Here is a 22162-nt window from a genome sequence, read left to right as displayed (position 1 = left end):
TGAAGGATGGAGTTTCCAGTGTGAAGGTTTCAGATCACGAAATTCTGTCAGGGTGAGTGTCACAGAAGGGCAACGATAACAGACCGGGCAATTTAACAAGAAGAATAAACCACGTGCGTACACAGCTTCACACTGAAACCCACGTGTACACGCACAGCTTCACACTGAAACCCCACGTGTACACGCTCGGCTTCACACTGAAACCCCACGTGTACACGCACAGCTTCACACTGAAACCCCACGTGTACACGCACAGCTTCACACTGAAACCCCACGTGTACACGCTCGGCTTCACACTGAAACCCCACGTGCGTACACGGCCTCACACGGAAACCCCGCGTGTACACGCACGGCCTCACACGGAAACCCCGCGTGTACACGCACTGCCTCACACGGAAACCCCGCGTGTACACGCACGGCCTCACACGGAAACCCCGCGTGTACACGCACGGCCTCACACGGAAACCCCGCGTGTACACGCACGGCCTCACACGGAAACCCCGCGTGTACACGCACGGCCTCACACGGAAACCCCGCGTGTACACGCACGGCCTCACACGGAAACCCCGCGTGTACACGCACGGCCTCACACGGAAACCCCGCGTGTACACGCACGGCCTCACACGGAAACCCCGCGTGTACACGCACGGCCTCACACGGAAACCCCGCGTGTACACGCTCGGCCTCACACGGAAACCCCGCGTGTACACGCTCGGCCTCACACGGAAACCCCGCGTGTACACGCTCGGCCTCACACGGAAACCCCGCGTGTACACGCACGGCCTCACACGGAAACCCCACAAAGTGGACCCAATGGGAGAGGACTAGGCAGTGGGCCAGAGCTGGAAATGCAGAGGGTGATAGCTGAAACACAGGGCAGGTGAGGAGTGGGCTGAGATTTTGTGAGTGGGTCTTAAGACGATTAGTTCAGTGTGTAACTGAGAGGTTTGTTCTGCACTGTTAGCGTGGATTTTGGACTGTTGAATTAAAGGCAACGATGAAGTGACTAATGGGTACACGACAGTGGTATTTACCCTAAAACCACACTGAAATGCGCTTTGTGTAGATTAGACTAACCTTAATTAAAGGCTTAAATATAACGCTTGACTATTAAACAAAATGGATTCTATTAAACAAAGGGACACTATTTAATAAAATGGATTCTGTAACAGCTTCCTGTTGTTTTAGGTCTGTTGATGGGCGGGTTCGACGATACGATCTGCGGATGGGACAGCTGTTCGCAGATTTCGTTGGAAGTAAGTGCTGGACAATAGGGGACACATTAAATCTGTAACGGGATGGAATTATAGTGTATCAGTTCAGACAGGTCAGTATGTGTCTCTCTCAGTATTACAGACTGAGGGCCAGTGTGTGTCTCTATTACAGACAGAGTGACGCTCAGCGTGTGTCTCTATTACAGACAGAGTGACGGTCAGCGTGTGTCTATTACAGACAGAGTGACGGTCAGCGTGTGTCTCTATTACAGACAGAGTGACGCTCAGCGTGTGTCTCTATTACAGACAGAGTGACGCTCAGCGTGTGTCTCTATTACAGACAGAGTGACGGTCAGCGTGTGTCTATTACAGACAGAGTGACGGTCAGCGTGTGTCTCTATTACAGACAGAGTGACGCTCAGCGTGTGTCTCTATTACAGACAGAGTGACGCTCAGCGTGTGTCTCTATTACAGACAGTGACGCTCAGCGTGTGTCTCTATTACAGACAGAGTGACGCTCAGCGTGTGTCTATTACAGACAGAGTGACGCTCAGCGTGTGTCTATTACAGACAGAGTGACGCTCAGCGTGTGTCTATTACAGACAGAGTGACGCTCAGCGTGTGTCTATTACAGACAGAGTGACGCTCAGCGTGTGTCTATTACAGACAGAGTGACGCTCAGCGTGTGTCTATTACAGACAGAGTGACGGTCAGCGTGTCTCTATTACAGACAGAGTGACGGTCAGCGTGTGTCTATTACAGACAGAGTGACGGTCAGCGTGTGTCTATTACAGACAGAGTGACGGTCAGCGTGTCTCTATTACAGACAGAGTGACGGTCAGCGTGTGTCTATTACAGACAGAGTGACGGTCAGCGTGTCTCTATTACAGACAGAGTGACGGTCAGCGTGTGTCTATTACAGACAGAGTGACGGTCAGCGTGTGTCTATTACAGACAGCGTGACGGTCAGCGTGTGTCTATTACAGACAGCGTGACGGTCAGCGTGTGTCTATTACAGACAGAGTGACGGTCAGCGTGTGTCTATTACAGACAGAGTGACGGTCAGCGTGTGTCTATTACAGACAGAGTGACGGTCAGCGTGTGTCTATTACAGACAGAGTGACGGTCAGCGTGTGTCTATTACAGACAGAGTGACGGTCAGCGTGTGTCTATTACAGACAGAGTGACGGTCAGCGTGTGTCTATTACAGACAGAGTGACGGTCAGCGTGTGTCTATTACAGACAGAGTGACGGTCAGCGTGTGTCTATTACAGACAGAGTGACGGTCAGCGTGTGTCTATTACAGACAGAGTGACGGTCAGCGTGTCTCTATTACACACAGAGTGACGGTCAGCGTGTCTCTATTACAGACAGAGTGACGGTCAGCGTGTGTCTATTACAGACAGAGTGACGGTCAGCGTGTCTCTATTACAGACAGAGTGACGGTCAGCGTGTCTCTATTACACACAGAGTGACGGTCAGCGTGTGTCTCTCTCTCTCTCTCACAGGTCCGATAACGAGTGTGTGTCTCAGCAGGGATGGTCAGTGCTCGCTCAGTTCCAGCCTGGACTCCACGTTACGTCTGTTGGATAAGGAGACTGGGAGCTGCTGGGAGAGTAGGTGAAACCCCTGTATCAGTCGTGTCCTGAGGCAGGAGAACCAAAAGCAGAATCAAACACCAACTCTCTTCCCCCCTCCCCAACCTCTCCTGAAGGCACTGGCCCAGTCACCTGGTGTCTCTGCTGGTTCCCCACTCACGCCACAAACCAAAGGCAGAGACAGTTGTAGCTGCTGCCTCGGCCGAGATCAGGTAACTCAGCACTGGCAGGGGGTTTGAACTGTCTGTGTGTCTCGGTACCACAGCAGGGGGGGGTGAATGTACCCACTGAGCCCCAGGTCACATTAAGCTCAGACTTGGCCACCTGCAGCTCCCCGCCAGTGATTTCCCTGCTCAGGAACAAGGGGAGTGTAGAACCCTCCCCTCAGTCCCTCCGCCCTCCCCTCAGTCCCTCCGCCCTCCCCGCAGTCCCTCCGCCCTCCCCGCAGTCCCTCCGCCCTCCCCGCAGTCCCTCCGCCCTCCCCGCAGTCCCTCCGCCCTCCCCTCAGTCCCTCCGCCCTCCCCGCAGTCCCTCCGCCCTCCCCGCAGTCCCCCCTCCCCCCCCCCCCCCCCCAGTCCCAACATGGAATCACCGCCCAGTGTAACCCGTCCAGCAACCGATCTGTCGCGGTGTTTGAGTGATGGACCGTTAGACTCATAACTGGTAACCAGGCACGGAACCGATCCCTCTCCCCCCCCCCCCCCCCCCTCCCCCCAGACACTGAACTGAAGGTACCCTTTGTTTCATCAGATACACGGGACACAGGAGCAGGGAGTACAGACTGGACTGTTGCTTCAATGAGACGGACACGCACGTGGTGAGCGGCTCCGAGGACGGACACGTGTATTTCTGGGATCTGGTCGAGGTGAGCAGACTCTTCCCCCAATCACTGTCCAGTGAGGACTCCTGGACAGACCCCCAGTGAGGACAGGATCAGGTTTGGCTCACGTAGAAGGAATGGCCTTTTGGGTTGTGGTGCTGGAGGGGGACCAGGCCCCTGTGGTAATCGTAGCCCAGCCTCAATCAGCACATTTGGCGATGGGGCGGGGAGGGGCAGCAAAGAAAGGTGTCGGCCATGGTTCGGTGGGTAACTCTCGCCTCTGAGTCAGAGGTTGTGGGTTTCAGTCCCACTCCAGAGACTCCAGGCTGATTCTCCCCATGCAGGACTGAGGGAGGGACAGGCCGGTCTTTCTTTTGTAAACTGCACTAACACGTTGTGATTTATTGGTCCCAGGGTTCACGGGCTGTGACCCTCGTGGTTGGAAAGGGAGTGGTGCATTCACTGAGCTACCATCCGACAGAGGCCTGCTTACTCACCGCGACTGAGGGCACTGTCCAGGTCTGGAGAGACGAGAGCTACGAGCCAGACACACAGGCAGCCCCGTGACGATCTCCAGTACAGGCCCTGCGTCATGGACAAACTCTCAGCCTTTGCAATGGTTACAAGGGCCGAACAACAGAAGCACCGTTTACAGAGCCTCTGGTCCCCACAGCCTGACATGGCAACTTCGCACTGACACAGAGAGGATATCGTGAAGTGAACCCACTGAACTTAACTTCACACCAACCTCTGATCATCTCTTGTCCATGTGATTTAAACGATGAATAAAATGATTACTTTTGGATGTGGCTGTGATTCCAGTGCTTGTAATGACAGGACCCCCAGTGAACAAAACCGGCGGCAATAAACTCAAACCCAGCGTGTACTTTCACCAATTGATTTTATTTATATCCAACTAGCAGCAGATACAGCAGCAAACCAGGGCCTCAAATAAATAAACAGAGAATTTAAAAAACCATTCATTCCACATGGGTTACTCCAGAGAGGGTCTGATTCATTTTTACATTTCTGTTCCTCTCCATACTGTGCTGGGGGGACGGGGCCTGGGGGGGGGGCCTGGGGGGGGACGGGGTGGGGCCTGGGGGGGGGGGGGGGGGGGGGGCCGGGGCCTGGGGGGGGGCCTGTGGAACACGCTGCTGCCTCCCACTAAACGTCCCCACCCCACGCAGCAAGGGAGACAGACTGGATTTAGGATCTTGGGTTCTTTGCTGTCAGGACCAGGACCTGTCCACGTTTGGTGAGGAGGAGGAGGGGGGGGGGTGGGGGGAGTCCTGTCACTGGGGCACAGCCAGGGTGGCACGAATCAGACACACTTAGTTCTACTGGTTCCCAGGCTGAAGCTGCCGTTAACTCAACTGTAAATTTGTTAATACCAGAAATGTCCCCAGTCCCCACGGCACCCGGCACTGCCCCATCCTCCCGATCTTTGCCCCCCTGACCCTCTCTGGCATAGCTTAAAGCAGAAAGAAAATCACCCGTTTACCTCCCCCAAAATCTCAAAGCAAACATTCTCCTTTCAAAACAGTTTTTAAGGTTTGGCCCTGATGACGGAGCTCGTGTACGGCTCACCCTCAGGGTTCGTCCGCACAGACCCGGCTCCGCTCCTCTCTCCTTCCTCAATTCTACGTTGCAAAGCAGTGGGATTGGGAATCACAGCAAGTTCCCAAGCTTCCCATGGGAAGTGAGGAGTGATTAGCAGACGAGTCCGAGCAGGATCAGGGTGGCATCCGATTCCAGCGGGACAGTGCCACTGGTAGCAGGGTCCAGCGTTACACCTGCAGGCTCAGGGAGTTCATTAATGCATCTTTGATTGAGGGGAGAATGCACTGAACTTCCGAGCAAACGTTTCAGCGACCAGCAGCGGGAAAACGAGAGTGGCATCGGCACAGATCTAGGAGAAAAAGAACAAGCATTTAATACACAGAGACCCCCCCACCCCCGACACTGTCCGTCCTCCCCCTCCCCCCAACACTGCCCCCCCCGCCCCGACAGCATCCGCGCACCCAACACTGTCCACCCCCTCCCCCCGACACTGCCTGCCCGCCCCCCTCTTCCCCCCCCCCCGACACTGCCCACCCCCCCATCTCCCCCTCCCTGCCCCCCCCCCCTCCCTGCCCCCCCCCCCCCCCCCCCCTGCCCACCCTCCCTCCCCCCCCCCCGACACTGCCCACTCTGCCCGGACCCTGCTCAGCTATTCACCCCCTCCCTCGACACTGCAGTGTGTACACGGAGCAGGCCGGTCAGTTTGAGCAGTGGTGTGTACACTCTGTAGGAACATAGGTGCCCAGAGCCAATATGCGCACAAGTGACATATATAGTGACAATGAGTGAGAGCCCATTAATGTGCACACTGAGAGCCAGTGAATGCAGTAGTGTGCACACTTGTCAGTGTGAGCAGTAGTGTACACCCTGTACCAGTGATAGCATGCTACCTGGTCAGTGATAAAATGCTTTCTTTCCCATTACTTTAGTCTCGAGGTGACTGTTGAGTAAACAGTGTGACTGAGCCAGGTGCCTTGTTGGAATCTCCCGTGGATTGTAACTTCACCTCACGAGCTCTGACTGAGTGTGTAATTATAAGATGAAACAGACAGCATCGCTCTGTATCCATCAACTGACAGTGTCAGGGACAGGAGTACTGATGATTTCAGGGAGAGATTTTAACTCCCACGGTGGGTGAAGACCCAGAAATAGAAACTCACCTTCACCGGTTTCGAATCCGAGCGAATTTTACCCCAGGAAACGGCTTCATCCGGTTTCGCTCCAGAGTCCGACCCATCGAATTCCTGGCCCGTGTTCACGTACACAGAATAGTCCGCTCCATTCCTCTGTTAATGAGGCGACAACAAATGGATCAGGATCAAGAAATAAGAAAAGCTTGTAACAAAGGTAATGCAATAATCATGGGGGATTTTAATCTTCATAGAGACTGGACAAATCGAATTGGTGAAAGTAGTTTGGAGGACGAGTTCATGGAATGCATTCGAGACAGTTTCCTGGAACAATACATCATGGAACCAACTGGGGAACAGGTTATTTTAGATCTTGTCTTGTGCAATGAGACAGGATTAATTAGTAATCTCATAGTAAGGGATCCTCTGGGGAAGAGTGATCATAATATGACAGAATTTCACATTGAGTTCAAGAGTGACGTACTTAAGTCCGAAACTAGAGTCTTAAACTTAAATAAAGCCAATTACATAGGTACAAGGGGTGAGTTGGCTACACTTGATTGGGAAATTAGATTAAAAGGTATGATGGTTGAAAAGCAATGGCAAACATTTAAAGAAATATTTCAATATTCTCAACGAATATACATTCCATTGAGAAATAAAAACTCCACAGGAAAAGTGATCCACCCGTAGCTAACTAAAGAAGTTAAGGAGAGTATTAGATTGAAAGAAGAGGCCTATAATGTTGCCAAGAATAATAAGCCTGAGGATTGGGAGAGTTTTAGAAACCAACAAAGGATGATCAAAAAATTGATAAAGAGGGAGAAAATAGAATATGAGAGTAAACTAGCAAGAAATATAAAAACAGATTGTAAGAGCTTGTACAAGTGTGTAAAAAGGAAGAGAGTGGTGAAAGTTAACGTGGGTCCTTAGAGACTGAGACTGGAGAAATTATAATGGGGAATCAGGAAATGGCAGAGACGTTGAACAGATATTTTGTATATGTCTTCACAGAAGAAGACACAAAAAACATACCAGAAATAGTGGGGAACCAAGGGTCTAGTGAGAGTGAGGAACTTAAAGTAATTAATATGAGTAAAGAAAAAGTACTGGAGAAATTAATGGGACTAAAAGCCGACAATCCCCTGGTCCTGATGGTCTACATCCGAGGGTTCTAAAAGAGGTGGCTGCAGAGACAGTGGATGTATTGGTTGTGATCTTCCAAAATTCCCTAGATTCTAGAATGGTTCCCGTGGATTGGAATGTAGCAAAATTAACCCCACTATTCAAGAAAGGAGGGAGAGAGAAAACAGGGAACTACAGGCCAGTTAGCCTGACATCAGTAGTTGGGAAAATGCTGGAATCCATTATTAAGGGCGTGGTAACAGGGCACTTAGAAAATCATAATATGATTAGGCAGAGTCAACATGGTTTTATGAAAGGGATATCGTGTTTGACAAATCTACTGGAGTTTTTTTGAGGGTGTAACTAGCAGGGTAGATAAAGTGGAAGCAGTGGATGTAGTATATTTGGATTTTCAAAAGGCATTCGATAAGATGCCACACAAAAGGTTGTTACACCAGATAAGGGCTCATGGGGTTGGGGTAATATATTAGCCTGGATAGAGGATTGGCTAATTGACAGAAAACAGAGAGTAGGGATAAACAGGTCATTCTCAGGTTGGCAGGCTGTAACTAGTGGGGTGCCGCAAGGATCAGTGCTTGGGCCTCAGCTATTTACAATCTATATTAATGATGTGGATGAAGGGACCGAGTGTAATGTATCCAAGTTTGCTGATGATACAAAGCTAGGTGGGAAAGTAAGCTGTGAGGAGGACACAAAGAGTCTGCAAAGGGATATAGACAGGTTAAGTGAGTGGGCAAGAAGGTGGCAGATGGAGTATAATGTGGGGAAATGTGAGGTTATTCACTTTGGTAGGAAGAATAGAAAAACTGAATATTTTTTAATGGTGAGAAACTATTAAATGTTGGTGTTCAGAGGGATTTGGGTGTCCTTGTACATAAAGCACAGAAAGTTAACATGCAGGTACAGCAAACAATCAGGAAAGCAAATGGCATGTTGGCCTTTATTGCAAGGGGGTTGGAGTACAAGAGTTTGGAGGTGTTGCTGCAATTGTACAGGGCATTGGTGAGATCTCACCTGGAGAACTGTGTACAGTTTTGGTTTTCTTATCTAAGGAAGGATATACTTGCCTTAGAGACAGTGCAACGAAAGTTCACTAGATTGATTCCTGAAATGTCCTATGAGGGGAGATTGATTAGAATGGGCCCATATTTTCTGGACTTTAGAAGATTGAAAGGTGATCTGATTGAAACATAAGATTCTGAGGGGCTTGACAGGGTAGATGCTGAGAGGCCGTTTCCCCCGGCTAGAGAGTCTAGAACCACAGGGCATAGTCTCAGGATAAGGGGTCGGCCATTTAGGACTGAGATGAGGAGAAATTTCTTCACTCTGAGAGTGGTAAGTCTTTGGAATTCTTTACCCCAGAGAGCTGTCTACTACAGATGCTCAGTAATTGAATATATTCAAGGGTGAGATCGATAGATTTTTGGACTCTGGGGGAATCAAGGGATATGGGGATCGGGCAGGAAAGTGGAGTTAAGATCGAAGATCAGCCATGATCTGATTGAATGGTGGAGCAGGCTGGAGGGGCCGTACGGCCTATTTCTTATGTTCTGATCAAGGGAAGAACAAATGGATCAGGATTGCGAGCACTGACCATGAGGTTGGCGTTGGCGATATGATGCTTCACCACACCTCCGCCCAGAATGATCATCCCCGTTCGCTGGGCGTACACGGCCTGGTTGTTGATTCTGCGGATGTCTGGATTGAGGTGAACAGAGGAACAGGCACCACCGTCAGGTAATAATACCGAGCGTTACAGAAACCCCCGACTGAGGGGAGCACCTCCCCGGGTCACAGTAAACCCCCCTCCCCCGGTCACAGCGACCCCTCCCCCCCTCTCCCGGTCACAGCGACCCCTCCCCCAGTCACAGCGACCCCTCCCCCAGTCACAGCGACCCCTCCCCTCCCCTCCCCCCCCGGTCACAGTAAACCCCCCTTCCCCCACCCCCGGTCACAGCGACCCCTCCCCCGGTCACAGTAAACCCCCCTTCCCCCTCCCCCGGTCACAGTAAACCCCCCTTCCCCCTCCCCGGTCACAGTAAACCCCCCTTCCCCCTCCCCCGGTCACAGTAAACCCCCCTTCCCCCTCCCCCGGTCACATTAAACCCCCCTTCCCCCTCCCCCGGTCACAGCGACCCCTCCCCCGGTCACAGTAAACCCCCCTTCCCCCACCCCCGGTCACAGCGACCCCTCCCCCGGTCACAGTAAACCCCCCTTCCCCCTCCCCCGGTCACAGCGACCCCTCCCCCGGTCACAGTAAACCCCCCTTCCCCCTCCCCGGGTCACAGTAAACCCCCCTCCCCCGGTCACAGCGACCCCTCCCCCCTCCCCCGGTCACAGCGACCCCTCCCCCAGTCACAGCGACCCCTCCCCTCCTCACAGCGACCCCTCCCCCCTCCCAGCGACCCCTCCCCTCCCCCCCCGGTCACAGTAAACCCCCCTTCCCCCACCCCCGGTCACAGCGACCCCTCCCCCGGTCACAGTAAACCCCCCTTCCCCCTCCCCCGGTCACAGTAAACCCCCCTTCCCCCTCCCCGGTCACAGTAAACCCCCCTTCCCCCTCCCCCGGTCACAGTAAACCCCCCTTCCCCCTCCCCCGGTCACATTAAACCCCCCTTCCCCCTCCCCCGGTCACAGCGACCCCTCCCCCGGTCACAGTAAACCCCCCTTCCCCCACCCCCGGTCACAGCGACCCCTCCCCCGGTCACAGTAAACCCCCCTTCCCCCTCCCCCGGTCACAGCGACCCCTCCCCCGGTCACAGTAAACCCCCCTTCCCCCTCCCCCGGTCACAGTAAACCCCCCTTCCCCCTCCCCCGGTCACAGTAAACCCCCCCTTCCCCATCCCCCAGTCACAGTGACCCCCCTTCCCCCTCCCCCGGTCACAGCGACCCCTCCCCCGGTCACAGTAAACCCCCCTTCCCCCACCCCCGGTCACAGCGACCCCTCCCCCGGTCACAGTAAACCCCCCTTCCCCCTCCCCCGGTCACAGCGACCCCTCCCCCGGTCACAGTAAACCCCCCTTCCCCCTCCCCCGGTCACAGTAAACCCCCCTTCCCCCTCCCCCGGTCACAGTAAACCCCCCTTCCCCCTCCCCCGGTCACAGTAAACCCCCCTTCCCCATCCCCCAGTCACAGTGACCCCTCGCACTCCTCCTCCCCACCTGTCACAGTGAACCTCCCCTCCCCCCTCTCTGGGTCACAGTGACCCTCCCTCGCCCCTCCTTCCCGGTCACAGTGACCCCTCCCACCCCCCGGTCACAGTGACCCATCCTTCCCCGCCCCCCCCACAGGTCGGACGATGCCACTCCACGACATGGCTCTGGGGTGTTGTCGAGTGACGGTCTCTGTTACTTTGTGCGCTCACTCACTGAACGTTATTAACGTGCTGATCACGATCTCCCTCCCCACGCACCTTCAACAATATCGAGCACCAGGCCAGGGGTCTTGTACGAGTGGAAGTAGATCATGTCACCGAGAGACCCATCGGTCAGGGCCGGGCTGAAGACAGGAATGTTATTCTGCAACACCAAGGGGACCAATGTAGGAGAGACACTCACTGAAACACGTTAATGTTAGAACAAGGGTGAAACACGCACCGCACACGCGAGGACCGGCGCACGGGGCACCGCACACGCGAGGACCGTGCGCACCGCACACGCGAGGACCGTGCGCACCGCACACGCGAGGACCGTGCGCAGGGGCACAGACAACAACTTGCATCTAGATCGCGCCTTTAACATAGAAAAACATCCCAAGGTGCTTCACAGAGACCTATTCAAAAAATGGACACCAAGACAGAGGAGATATTGGTGGGGGACCAAAAGCTTAGTCAATACATTGGGTTTTAAGGAGGGTCTTAAAGGAGGAGAGGGAGGTGGAGAGGTGGAGGTTTAGGGCGAGAATTCCAGAGTGTGGGCTGAAGGCACGGCCGCCAACAGTGGGACTGAGAGACGTTGGATACACAAGAGGCCAGAGGCAGAGGAACAGAAAGTTTGGAGGGGGTTGTAGGGCTGGGGGAGGTTATAGAGATAGGGAGGGGCGAGGCCATGGAGGGATTTAGACACGACGATGAGAATTATAATTGAGACATTGGAGGACCAGGAGCCAGTATTGGTCAGTGAGCACAGAGGTGATGCGTCAGCAGGACTGTGTGAGTTCGAATACAGGCAGCAGAGTTTTGGATGAGCTGAAGTTTACAGAGGATGGGAGGACGGCCAGGAGAGCATTGAAGTAGCCGAGTCGGGAGGTGACGGGGGCATGGGTGAGGGTTTCAGCAGCAGATGAGCTGATGAGCTACGGCAGGGGTGGAGATGGGCGATGTTACAGAGAGGAGGTAGGTGGTTTTTGTGATGGAGATGATTTAGGGTCAGAAGTTCAGCTTGGGGTCAAGTAAGAGGCCTAGGTTCAGCCTGAGACTTTGGCCGGGGAGACGGATGGAGTCGGTGGAGAGGGTTTCAGACTTCCCAATTGTTAAACTGGAGGAAACTGCGAATCATCCCAGACTGAATGTTGGCCAAGTAGCCTGAAAACACTGAGGCAGTGAAGGGGTAACAGGCGGAGAGGTCGAGCGCTGTGTGGTCAGTGTAATTGTGAAACCTGACCCCATCTCTGAGGATGATGTCACCAATGGAGAAGATGTAGGTGAGGAAGTGGAGGGGCCGAGGAGAGATCCTTGGGGGGCTCCAGGGGTGGGAAGAGAAGGTGCGATCAGACAGGTAAGAGAGTAGCCAGATCACAGCAGTCCCACCCAGCTGGACAATGGAGGAGAGGTATTGGAGGAGCACGGTGTGCGCAACTGAGTTAAAGGCTGCGGAGAGTTTGAGGAGGGAGAGTTTGAGGAGGGAGAGTTTGAGGAGGGAGAGTTTGAGGAGGGAGAGTTTGAGGAGGGAGAGTTTGAGGAGGGAGAGTTTGAGGAGGGAGAGTTTGAGGAGGGAGAGTTTGAGGAGGGAGAGTTTGAGGAGGGAGAGTTTGAGGAGGGAGAGTTTGAGGAGGGAGAGTTTGAGGAGGGAGAGTTTGAGGAGGGAGAGTTTGAGGAGGGAGAGTTTGAGGAGGGAGAGTTCCCTCCAATCAGTCCCAGAGGACTGTTTCAGAACTGTGGCAGGGACAGAAACCTGATTGGAGAGATTCAAACGGGTAGTTGCAGCAGAGATGGGCACGGATTTGGGAGGTGAGAACACACTGAAGGATTGACTGCGACACGTACACCGAGCACTGTACCTTGTACGTCCAGTAGTAGACTGACTCTGGGTTATCGATTTCTTTCCCCAGTCGAGCAATCATCTTCGATGGAGTCCACTTCATTCCCTGCAAGACACACACAATACAAACACATCACTTCCTGCAGCGCTCCGGCACATGATGACATCACCACGGCAACCAGGCAGAGGATCGAAGCAGCTGGGAATTCTGGCTTTAAATAATCACTCATTCGAAACAGAGGGGTTCCCTCTGTGACTCACTGGGCAACGTCCCGTCAGGACCAGGGCTACACACAGACAGGGTGACCCACATTTGCACTGCTGCCCCTGCGGGAAAGCGTGTCTGTATCCGTGCACACCTGTGCCCGCTTGCGTGTCCCCGTGCCCGCGTGCGTGTCCCCGTGCCCGCGTGCGTGTCCCCGTGCCCGCGTGCGTGTCCCCGTGCCCGTGTCTCTATATACATGGCTCAGCGTTGATGACCCTCACAGTCGGACAGCCCACAGACCGATTGATTATTCAACAATTCCATTATCATTGTGTCATGTGACTTACCAGGATGGTAGAATGTGAACGAGCCGGAGATCTCTGAACACATGACGCGAACCCCCTCCCTCACAAAAAACACTCCGCCCCGCCCCACCCTCCACTCCTCAAAACACTCCGCCACACCCTCCACTCCTCAAAACACTCCGCCCCACCCTCCACTCCTCAAAACACTCCGCCACACCCTCCACTCCTCAAAACACTCCGCCACACCCTCCACTCCTCAAAACACTCCGCCACACCCTCCACTCCTCAAAACACTCCGCCCCACCCTCCACTCCTCAAAACACTCCGCCCCACCCTCCACTCCTCAAAACACTCCGCCACACCCTCCACTCCTCAAAACAGCTGCTGACGTTTGGTAAAATTCCTGGGCAGCAGGATTAGGAAAGGCTGCTCTCTGACTGGTCAAAATGCACCAATCAGGACACAGGCTTTTCCAGTCTCACAATGAAAAGGAAGCAGTGGGAGTTTCCCGGGCCGGGCCCGGGGTGAGGAGCTGGTGCACTGTGTTTTGGGGGACCGCTGCCAGAGGGTTTTAGGATTCAGATCGTACACAAGGTCACTCTGCGGCTCGTAGGAGCGAGCACTTGTTTCTGGGAGGGCCTTTTACACCGGGAACAAGAAGCCGAGTGTGATGAAAACCTGTAGTGTAATAACTGACGGTGTGGAATCACATCGCTGCACAATGCAGCACCTTCAGGGGAAACGGGGAAATAAAGTAAATTCACAGCCACTTCTGTATTACAAGGTCTGCTATTGTAGGAAACACAGGAACAGGAGGAGGCCATTCAGCCCCTCGAGCCTGTTCCGCCATTCAATCAGATCATGGCTGATCTGTACCTCAACTCCATTCACCTGCCTTGGTTCCCTATCCCTTGATATCCTTACCCAACAAAAATCTATTGATCTCAGTCTTCAAAATTTCAATTGACCCCCAGCACCCACAGCCTTTGGGAAGAGTTCCAGATTTCCACTCCCCTTTGTGTGAAAAAATGCTTCCTGATTTCATTCCTAAACAACCCGGCTCTAATTTTAAGATTGTGCCCCCTTGTTCTCGATTCCCCACCAGAGGAAATAGTTTCTCTATATCTACCCTATCCAATTTGTTTATCATTTTAAACACATCAATTAGATCACCCCTCAACCGTCTAAACTCAGGGGATTATAAGCATCTGATAGAGCAACTCGTCTGCATAATTTAACCCTTCAAACTCTAGAATGGGCAGCTAACCTGATGGAAGGCCTCAATCCACGACCATTCTAAGGGATGAGGTGTCCCATCTCACCTGCTCGTTCTGTTCCAGGACCATCTGATCCAGGATCGGCATCACCCAGTCCTCAAATTTGCAGTAGTTCTCATTGGGAACCAGTAGATTGCCAATTCTGTAAAGTAATCACCAATATAATTCAGACCCACGATCAGCAGAGCCCCATAAATAATAAATCATCTGTCTTAGAAATGAGCAATGGGTTAGACGTCAGCCTTTCACCTCTGGGAGCTGCGTCCAAATCCAACTCATTCTAAAGAGATGTTCCTCAGAGGATGGGACACAGATTCATCTTTGGGACAGTGTAGAGGGAGCTTTACTCTGTATCTAACCCTGTACCTGCCCTGGGAGTGTTTGATGGGGCAGTGTAGAGGGAGCTTTACTCTGTAACTAACCCTGTACCTGCCCTGGGAGTGTTTGATGGGACAGTGTAGAGGGAGCTTTACACTGTATCTAACTTTCCCAGATATCCAAACACACGCCTTCCAGCCAGAGTCACTGGGCAGGGATGAGGAGCTGGAGCCCCGGCCCAGAGATGCCCAGGTAAATTGTGGCTGAGGTCAGCTCACTGAGCACAGAGTGGTGAATGAACCTGGTTTGTTGGGGTAATTAGTGCTCTGGGTGCTCTCGCTCCATGTGGGGAACCCGCTGACTTGCTTCACTCCGCACAGTGACACTGTGCCTCAAAGTGACAGCTCATCGGTGCTGCTCAATCCCAACACCTGACTCTCCTTCCAGAACAGAGACACTCCCCAGTCACAGAGTGGCCCCATTTTACACAGTGCCCTGGCCAGTATTTGGAGAAATGTTTTCACCAGCTGACAGACTCGTTTAATTTCTCCCTCTTTAGTGAGTGCTCGGTGTTTTGACAGCGAGGGACTGCTCTCAGTAACTACCTGTTAATCCCACTGCTGCGGAGTTCTTTACCCTTCAGGCTGAAATCTCCCACAAAGGTTGGAGCGAGACACTTGATGAAATCCTCCTCGATACCGCCCGCAGTGGTCACCACACAGTCAACCTGCAGACAAGGTCAGAGTGAGTGGGGCCAGAAAACAGGGGGGACAAAAGGCCACTGGGCAGCTGGAATAACCAGCTGTTCCCTCCCTCCCTCAGGTGACTATTAGTCCCCTGTCCCCAAACACGATGTAATGAGGCTCCAATCCACTGCCTGTGCAGAACGAGCTCATCTCATCTCATCTGTGCTACAACCGACCTGGAAAAATCAGTCAGAGTTCCTGCTCCTGATCCCGATCCAGTGACTGCTGCTACAAAGTGTATGTGTGTGTGTACATATATATATACACGGACACGGGGACACACACACGCGGACACGCACACGCGGACACGCACACGCGGACACGGACACACGGACACGCACACGCGGACACGCACACGCGGACACGCACACGCGGACACGCACACGCGGACACGCACACGCGGACACGCACACGCGGACACGGGGACGCACAGACTAAGCGGTGACACCTCTGTGGGCCATGTACCTCCCTGCTTCCCACATGCAGAGTGATGTCCCGGGGGGGCTGCCAGGGTCTCTGGAACTCCCAGCTGCACCACAAATACTAAATATGAATGACAAGAGGTCTGGAATTTACTCCTGGATCATGTCCATTTATCTGTGAGTTAATGGTTCAAGAGGTGCTGGCAGTGTCATCACTGGACTTAGTGAATCGTTCCAACACATTAGAGACACTCACTGAAACCAAAAGAATTTAAGGTTGTGAGAAAATCTTAATCAATTCCCTCAAATCACTCCCACCCCAGGGACAGACATGGACCCCCCCAGTACTGTACCCCAGTGTTATACAGTGACAGACCTGTACCCACCACTACTGTACCCCAGTGTTATACAGTGACGGACCTGTACCCACCAGTACTTACTGTACCCCAGTGTTATACAGTGACAGATCTGTACCCACCAGTACTGTACCCCAGTGTTATACAGTGACGGACCTGTACCCACCAGTACTGTCCCCCAGTGTTATACAGGGACAGATCTGAACCCACCAGTACTGTACCCCAGTGTTATACAGGGACAGATCTGTACCCACCAGTACTGTCCCCCAGTTTTATACAGTGACAGACCTGTACCCACCAGTACTGTCCCCCAGTGTTATACAGGGACAGATCTGTACCCACCAGTACTGTACCCCAGTGTTATACAACTCAAAATGCTCTCTCCAGGCACAGCCCGAGGAGATTCTCGAACTGTACTGCTGGGTGTTTGTTGTAGTTTAAGTGGCCATCGTGTGAAGGATTCACACACCCACTAGTCCAACGGGAATCCCAGTGACAGTGCTGCCTTGGACAGTACATGGGCTCAGCAGCCAATCGCCTGTTGTGAATGAAAGGATCTTGTTGATTTAAACGGCAGTGTGTGAAATAGACTGAACCATGTTATGCTGCACGAGGTAACGAATGGTCTCTCTGATCCCAGAGCTGATCAGGTTGGATGTGTATCCCAGAAAGATGGTACAGCCCGACCTCTCCCGCTGACACGGGTTCAGGTTAATCGTGTCCTCTACAGATTCATCCAATGGCTCCAACTTCTTCTCAATCTGAGGGGGGAGAACAAACATCAGGCTCTCCGCTGTGAAGATCGCCCTGTCCCGCCCCCCCCTCCCGTCTCCACCCCCCCGTCTCCGCCCTTCCGCGTACCCCCTCCCCCCATTCCCATCTCCCCCCCCTCCCGGCATTCCTCCCTCTCCCTCCCCATCCCCACCCCTCCATCTGCCCATTCCCCCCTCTCCCTCTCCCCCCCACCCCGCAATCACCAACCAGGTGCCCATGTGGCCAGCTTGCCCCAACGATGGGCACACAGCCTGTGTACACGGCCTCTCTGATATCCCTCCCGAGACCAGGCTCTCGGTTAAGGGGGAATGGAGATGCACAGTGCTCACTGCACCATCCCACCCACCTGCTCTCAGTAATGAACCCCCCTCTCCCTGTCATGTACCTGGGACCAGGCCGGTTGGCCCAGAACTCATTGCTCTGGAGTTCTCACTCTTGGCCTTGCACCCCACTGTGCCTTGAGCGCCCTAAAGTCAGACAGAATATTTCAGATATCTCTCACCCTATGTCTGATGGAGTCCTTCTTATCTCCGAGTTCATAGTGCTGACCTCTGTCACCCTGTCCTGCCTAAATTTACAGTAAGATCTTATCCAGTAACCACCTAGAGATGAGCTACAGAGTCTTTGATTCCTACCATTGCATTGATCTGCTGGACTGCCTGTCCGAAGCTGGTTGCCTGGTAGCCGGTGGTGATGTAGGACTGCATCAGTGCATGGTAATCAATTCCCCTGTTGAAGTCGTAGCCTTTGACCTGCAGAGAGCCCTCAGGGATGCTCGCACTTTGCTTGAAAACTGCATTCAGAGCCACTGGCGGGATAGATTCCGCCATTCTCTCCGTTCCCATTGGCTGGTCACCGAATCACTGCTCAACCAGGCAGAGACAGAGTCTGAGAGACAAAAAACACACACATTACTGTCAGAGTTTGAGATGTGGGTGTGGTGATTATATTATTGGATAAAAATCCAGAGAATGTGAGTTCAAATGAGAGTAAACTAGCAGGGAACATAAAAACTGACTGTAAAAGCTTCTATAAATATGTCAAGAGAAAAAGATTAGTGAAGACAAATGTAGGTCCCTTACAGTCAGAAATGGGGGCAATTATAATGGGGAACAAAGAAATGGCAGAACAATTAAACACATACTTTGGTTCTGTCTTCACAAAGGAGGATACAAATAACCTGCCAGAAATGTTAGGGAACCAAGGGTCTAGTGAGAGGGAGGAACTGAAGGAAACCAGTATTAGTAAAAAAAATAGTGCAAGGGAAATTAATGGGGCTAAAGGCTGACAAATCCCCAGGGCCTGATAATCTACATCCCAGAGTACTAAAGGAAGTGGCCCTGGAAATAGTGGATGCATTGGTGATCATCTTCCAAAATTCTATAGACTCTGGAACAATTCCTACAGATTGGACGTTGGCAAATGTAACCCCACTATTTAAAAAAGGAGGGAGAGAAAAAACAGGGAATTACAGGCCAGTTAGCCTAACATCAGTATTGGGGAAAATGTTAGCGTCTATTATAAAAGATGTGATAACAGGACACTTGGAGGGCATTAACGGGATTGGACAAAGTCAGCATGGGTTTATGAAAGGGAAATAATGCTTAACAAATCTACTGGAGTTTTTTGAGGATGTAACTAGTAGAATAGATAGGGGAGAACCAGTGGATGTGGTGTATTTGGATTTTCAGAAGGCTTTTGATAAGGTCCCACTCAAGAGGTTAGTGTGCAAAATTAAAGCACATGGGATTGGGAGGAATATACTGGCATGGATTGAGAATTGGTTGACAGACAGGAAACAGAGAGTAGGAATAAACGGGTCTTTTTCCGGGTGGCAGGCAGTGACTAGTGGGGTACCGCAGGGATCAGTGCTTGGGCCCCAGCTATTCACAATATATATCAATGATTTGGATGAGGGAACTGAATGTAACATTTCCAAGTTTGCAGACGACACAAAGCTGGGTGGAATGTGAGCTGTGAGGAGGATGCAAAGAGGCTCCAATGTGATTTAGACAAGTTGGGTGAGTGGGCAAGAACATGGCAGATGCAGTATAACGTGGATAAATGTGAGGTTATCCACTTTGGTTGTAAAAACAGAAAGGCAGATTATTATCTGAATGGTGATAGATTGGGAAAAGGGGAGGTGCAATGAGACCTGGGTGTCCTTGTACACCAGTCGCTGAAAGCGAGCATTCAGGTGCAGCAAGCAGTTAGGAAGGCGAATGGTATGTTGGCCTTCATTGCAAGAGGGTTTGAGTACAGGAGCAGGGATGTCTTACTGCAGTTATACAGGGCCTTGGTGAGACCACATCTGGAGTATTGTGTGCAGTTTTGGTCTCCTTATCTGAGGAAGGATGTCCTTGCCATGGAGGGAGTGCAACGAAGGTTTACCAGACTGATTCCTGGGATGGCAGGACTGACGTATGAGGAGAGATTGGGTCGACTAGGCCTATATTCACTAGAGTTTAGAAGAATGAGAGGTGATCTCATCAAAACATATAAAATTCTAACAGGACTAGACAGGCTAGATGCAGGGAGGATGTTCCTGATGGCTGGGGAGTCCAGAACCAGGGGTCACAGTCTCAGGATACGGGGTATGCCATTTAGAACCGAGATGAGGAGAAATTTCTTCACTCAGAGGGTGGTGAACCTGTGGAATTCTCTACCACAGAAGGCAGTGGAGGCCAAGTCATTAGATGTATTCAAGAAGGAGATAGATATATTTCTTAATGCTAAAGGGATCAAGGGATATGGGGAAAAAGCATGAACAGGGTACTGAGTTCGACGATCAGCCATGATCATTTTGAATGGCGCAGCAGGCCCGAAGGGCCGAATGGCCTACTCTTGCTCCTATTTTCTATGTTTCTATGCAAACCCACCTTGGCAGCTTGGGAATTGGAATTCTCCATGAGACCATGATTCATACTGACAGAGACCTAAAGAGGAAGGAACATCTATTGTAGCACTCCTGCTCCACACATCCCGGCTTGCTCTAATACAGCACCTTTTCGCATCGCTCATTCAATTAGTTATTTTGTAGTGTGGCCGTTGTTGTTGAGGTAAACACAGCAGCCATTCCGTGCACAGCAAGACTCCAAAACAGTGAACAATTTGACTGAGTAGTTAATGTTTTTTGGTGGTGTTGGTTGAGGGAGGAATGTTGGCCGAGGACACGGGGAGAACTCCCGGCTCTTCCTTGAGCCGTGCCGGGCGATCTTTAGCCCCAGTTTTGTGCGAGTCCGCTGGGAGCACGACCCCTCGCCGGGTCGGCCCAAACCCCACCCATTATCCCAGGCCTGCGGGCCGGACTGAAGCCGCCCTGGAGACTCGGCCCAGCCCCAATTCATTAATCGAGCAAATCAGATCCTAAACTGACCCTGACCCGAGGCCCAAAAACACCAACAACTCCGCAAAATGGCGGACAGACGGGGGCTGTTCGACCAGGGGAGGCGGCCCCACTATAGAACAAATAAAATAGGTTCATAAATAGGTCAGGGGTCAGGGGTCGCGGGCCAGAGTCAGGGTCAGGGGTCGCGGGCTTGTCCTCTCCGTGTCGCTGCTTCTTTGTTATTTTGGGAGCGGCGGCCGAGGCTCCGGGGACAGGCCGAGGCTCCGGGGACAGGCCGAGGCTCCGGGCCCTCTCGCTCCCAGAAGCTGCCGGAGCCGCTCGGCCTTTACCGCGGGGTAAACAATAACCGAGGCCGAGAATGGGCTCGATTGAGCGGCCGGCCTGTCAGAGAATCCCGGCTCCCCCCACCCCCCCCCCACCCGCTCCCCCCGGCCCCCGCTCCCCGGCCCCCGCTGGCCCCCGCTCCCCCCGGCCCCCGCTCCCCGGCCCCCGCTGGCCCCCGCTCCCCCCGGCCCCCGCTCCCCGGCCCCCGCTGGCCCCCGCTCCCCCCGGCCCCCGCTGGCCCCCGCTCCCCCCGCTGGCCCCCGCTCCCCCCGGCCCCCGCTCCCCCCGGCCCCCGCTCCCCCCGGCCCCCGCTCCCCCCGGCCCCCGGCCCCCGGCCCCCGGACTCACCGATCCGGCTCCGCGCGGTGGATTTTTCCCGGTGTGACCCCCCGACCCGGAACTGGAAACGAGTCCGCGCCCCCCAGAGGCGGGGAGGGAACCGACAGGAGCGGAGGGGCGGGGCTGGGTTTGTTGGGGGCGGGGCTGGGGGAGTTGGGGGCGGGGCTGGGGGAGGGGCGGGAGTTGGGGGCGGGGCGGGAGTTGTTGGGGGCGGGGCTGGGGGAGTTGGGGGCGGGGCGGGGCTGGGGGAGTTGGGGGCGGGGCGAGGGGCGGGGCTGGAGGAGTTGGGGGCGGGGCTGGGGGAGGGGCGGGGGTTGGGGGCGGGGCAGGGGGCGGGGCGGTTTTTATTCATTGAGAACCTTTCAGATCCGCAGCCAATAAAATGCAGCGGATTCAGGGCGACAAATCCCAGCAGCCCCTGTGCGCACAGCAAGATCCCACAAACCGCAAACTCACAAAAGTTTTTGGCCGCGATCATCGAGGATCAAAACCGGCCCCGACACCGGGAAAACCCCGAGGGGGCGGCCGGGGCCTTGGTTTAATGTCTCACCCTCTGACAGTGCAGCGTTCCCTCAGTACTGTACACCCGGGGGCCTGGGATGGGCCGGGGAGTGGGAGCGGGGTGGGGTGTGGGGGGCCCGGGGGTGGAGGGGCCCGGGGGGGGGGGGAAGGGCCCTGGGGTGGGGGGGCCGGGCCCAGGTGGGGGGGGGGCCGGGGGGTGGGGGAGTTGGGGGGGCCGGGCCCGGGTGGGGGGGGGGGCCGGCCCCGGCTGATTTCTTCACCAATTGTTTGAAGCGTGAGGTAAAAACTAACTCGAACAGGAAGTGTTAAATCATCACAAAGAATGAACTGAGGTTCTGACCCCGGCCCCCTCCCAACTTCATTTAATCCCAAAAAGACGTAACTTTAAATATCTGAGTGGGAGCCAAGGGCCTCTGAAGGATTAGAAGAATTCCAGAGAGGAATTAATTTTAAAACAAAGAATTTATAAATAAACAGAGAGCAGGGGAGCGGTGGGTTTTTTTTGAAGTCTGACATTTAACTATAAAATCCCTCAGTGTGCAGTCACACATTTCAA

At 53.5% G+C, this 22162-nt stretch overlaps 2 protein-coding genes across 4 annotated transcripts in view; one reads left to right on the top strand and one right to left on the bottom strand.

Moving 5' to 3' along the window:
- The window catches only part of wdr83 (WD repeat domain containing 83), a 6368-nt gene extending 1933 nt beyond the window's left edge, over positions 1 to 4435 (top strand). The window contains 6 exon segments of the mRNA XM_067972789.1: positions 6 to 52; positions 1189 to 1256; positions 2723 to 2815; positions 2818 to 2830; positions 3563 to 3677; positions 4047 to 4435. Coding sequence (XP_067828890.1) covers positions 6 to 52; positions 1189 to 1256; positions 2723 to 2815; positions 2818 to 2830; positions 3563 to 3677; positions 4047 to 4199 — 489 coding nt within the window. The 3' untranslated portion in view covers positions 4200 to 4435.
- An 81-nt stretch (positions 4436 to 4516) lies between these two features.
- dhps (deoxyhypusine synthase) lies at positions 4517 to 21181 on the bottom strand. Of its 3 annotated transcripts, none has more exons than XM_067972937.1 (10): positions 21094 to 21181; positions 17708 to 17960; positions 16895 to 17059; positions 15380 to 15501; positions 14502 to 14598; positions 12689 to 12775; positions 10884 to 10989; positions 9066 to 9169; positions 6356 to 6481; positions 4517 to 5544 (listed from the first exon to the last, which is right to left on the bottom strand). In XM_067972937.1, the coding sequence occupies exons 2-10, from the start codon at positions 17915 to 17917 to the stop codon at positions 5449 to 5451; spliced, it is 1113 nt and encodes a 370-aa protein (XP_067829038.1). In that variant the 5' UTR covers positions 17918 to 17960; positions 21094 to 21181; the 3' UTR covers positions 4517 to 5448. The 3 variants fall into 3 exon arrangements, with proteins under 3 accessions (XP_067829038.1, XP_067829039.1, XP_067829040.1); XM_067972938.1 differs by lacking the exon at positions 21094 to 21181 and adding an exon at positions 19952 to 20405; XM_067972939.1 differs by lacking the exons at positions 14502 to 14598; positions 15380 to 15501.
- Between the last annotated feature and the right edge of the window lie 981 nt (positions 21182 to 22162).

This window comes from Heptranchias perlo, chromosome 37 (genome assembly GCF_035084215.1).
Source record: "Heptranchias perlo isolate sHepPer1 chromosome 37, sHepPer1.hap1, whole genome shotgun sequence".
NCBI classification, from domain to species: Eukaryota; Metazoa; Chordata; class Chondrichthyes; order Hexanchiformes; family Hexanchidae; genus Heptranchias; species Heptranchias perlo.
The sequence above is the reverse complement of the archived record's forward strand: the minus strand, read 5'-3'. Positions and strand labels throughout refer to the sequence as shown.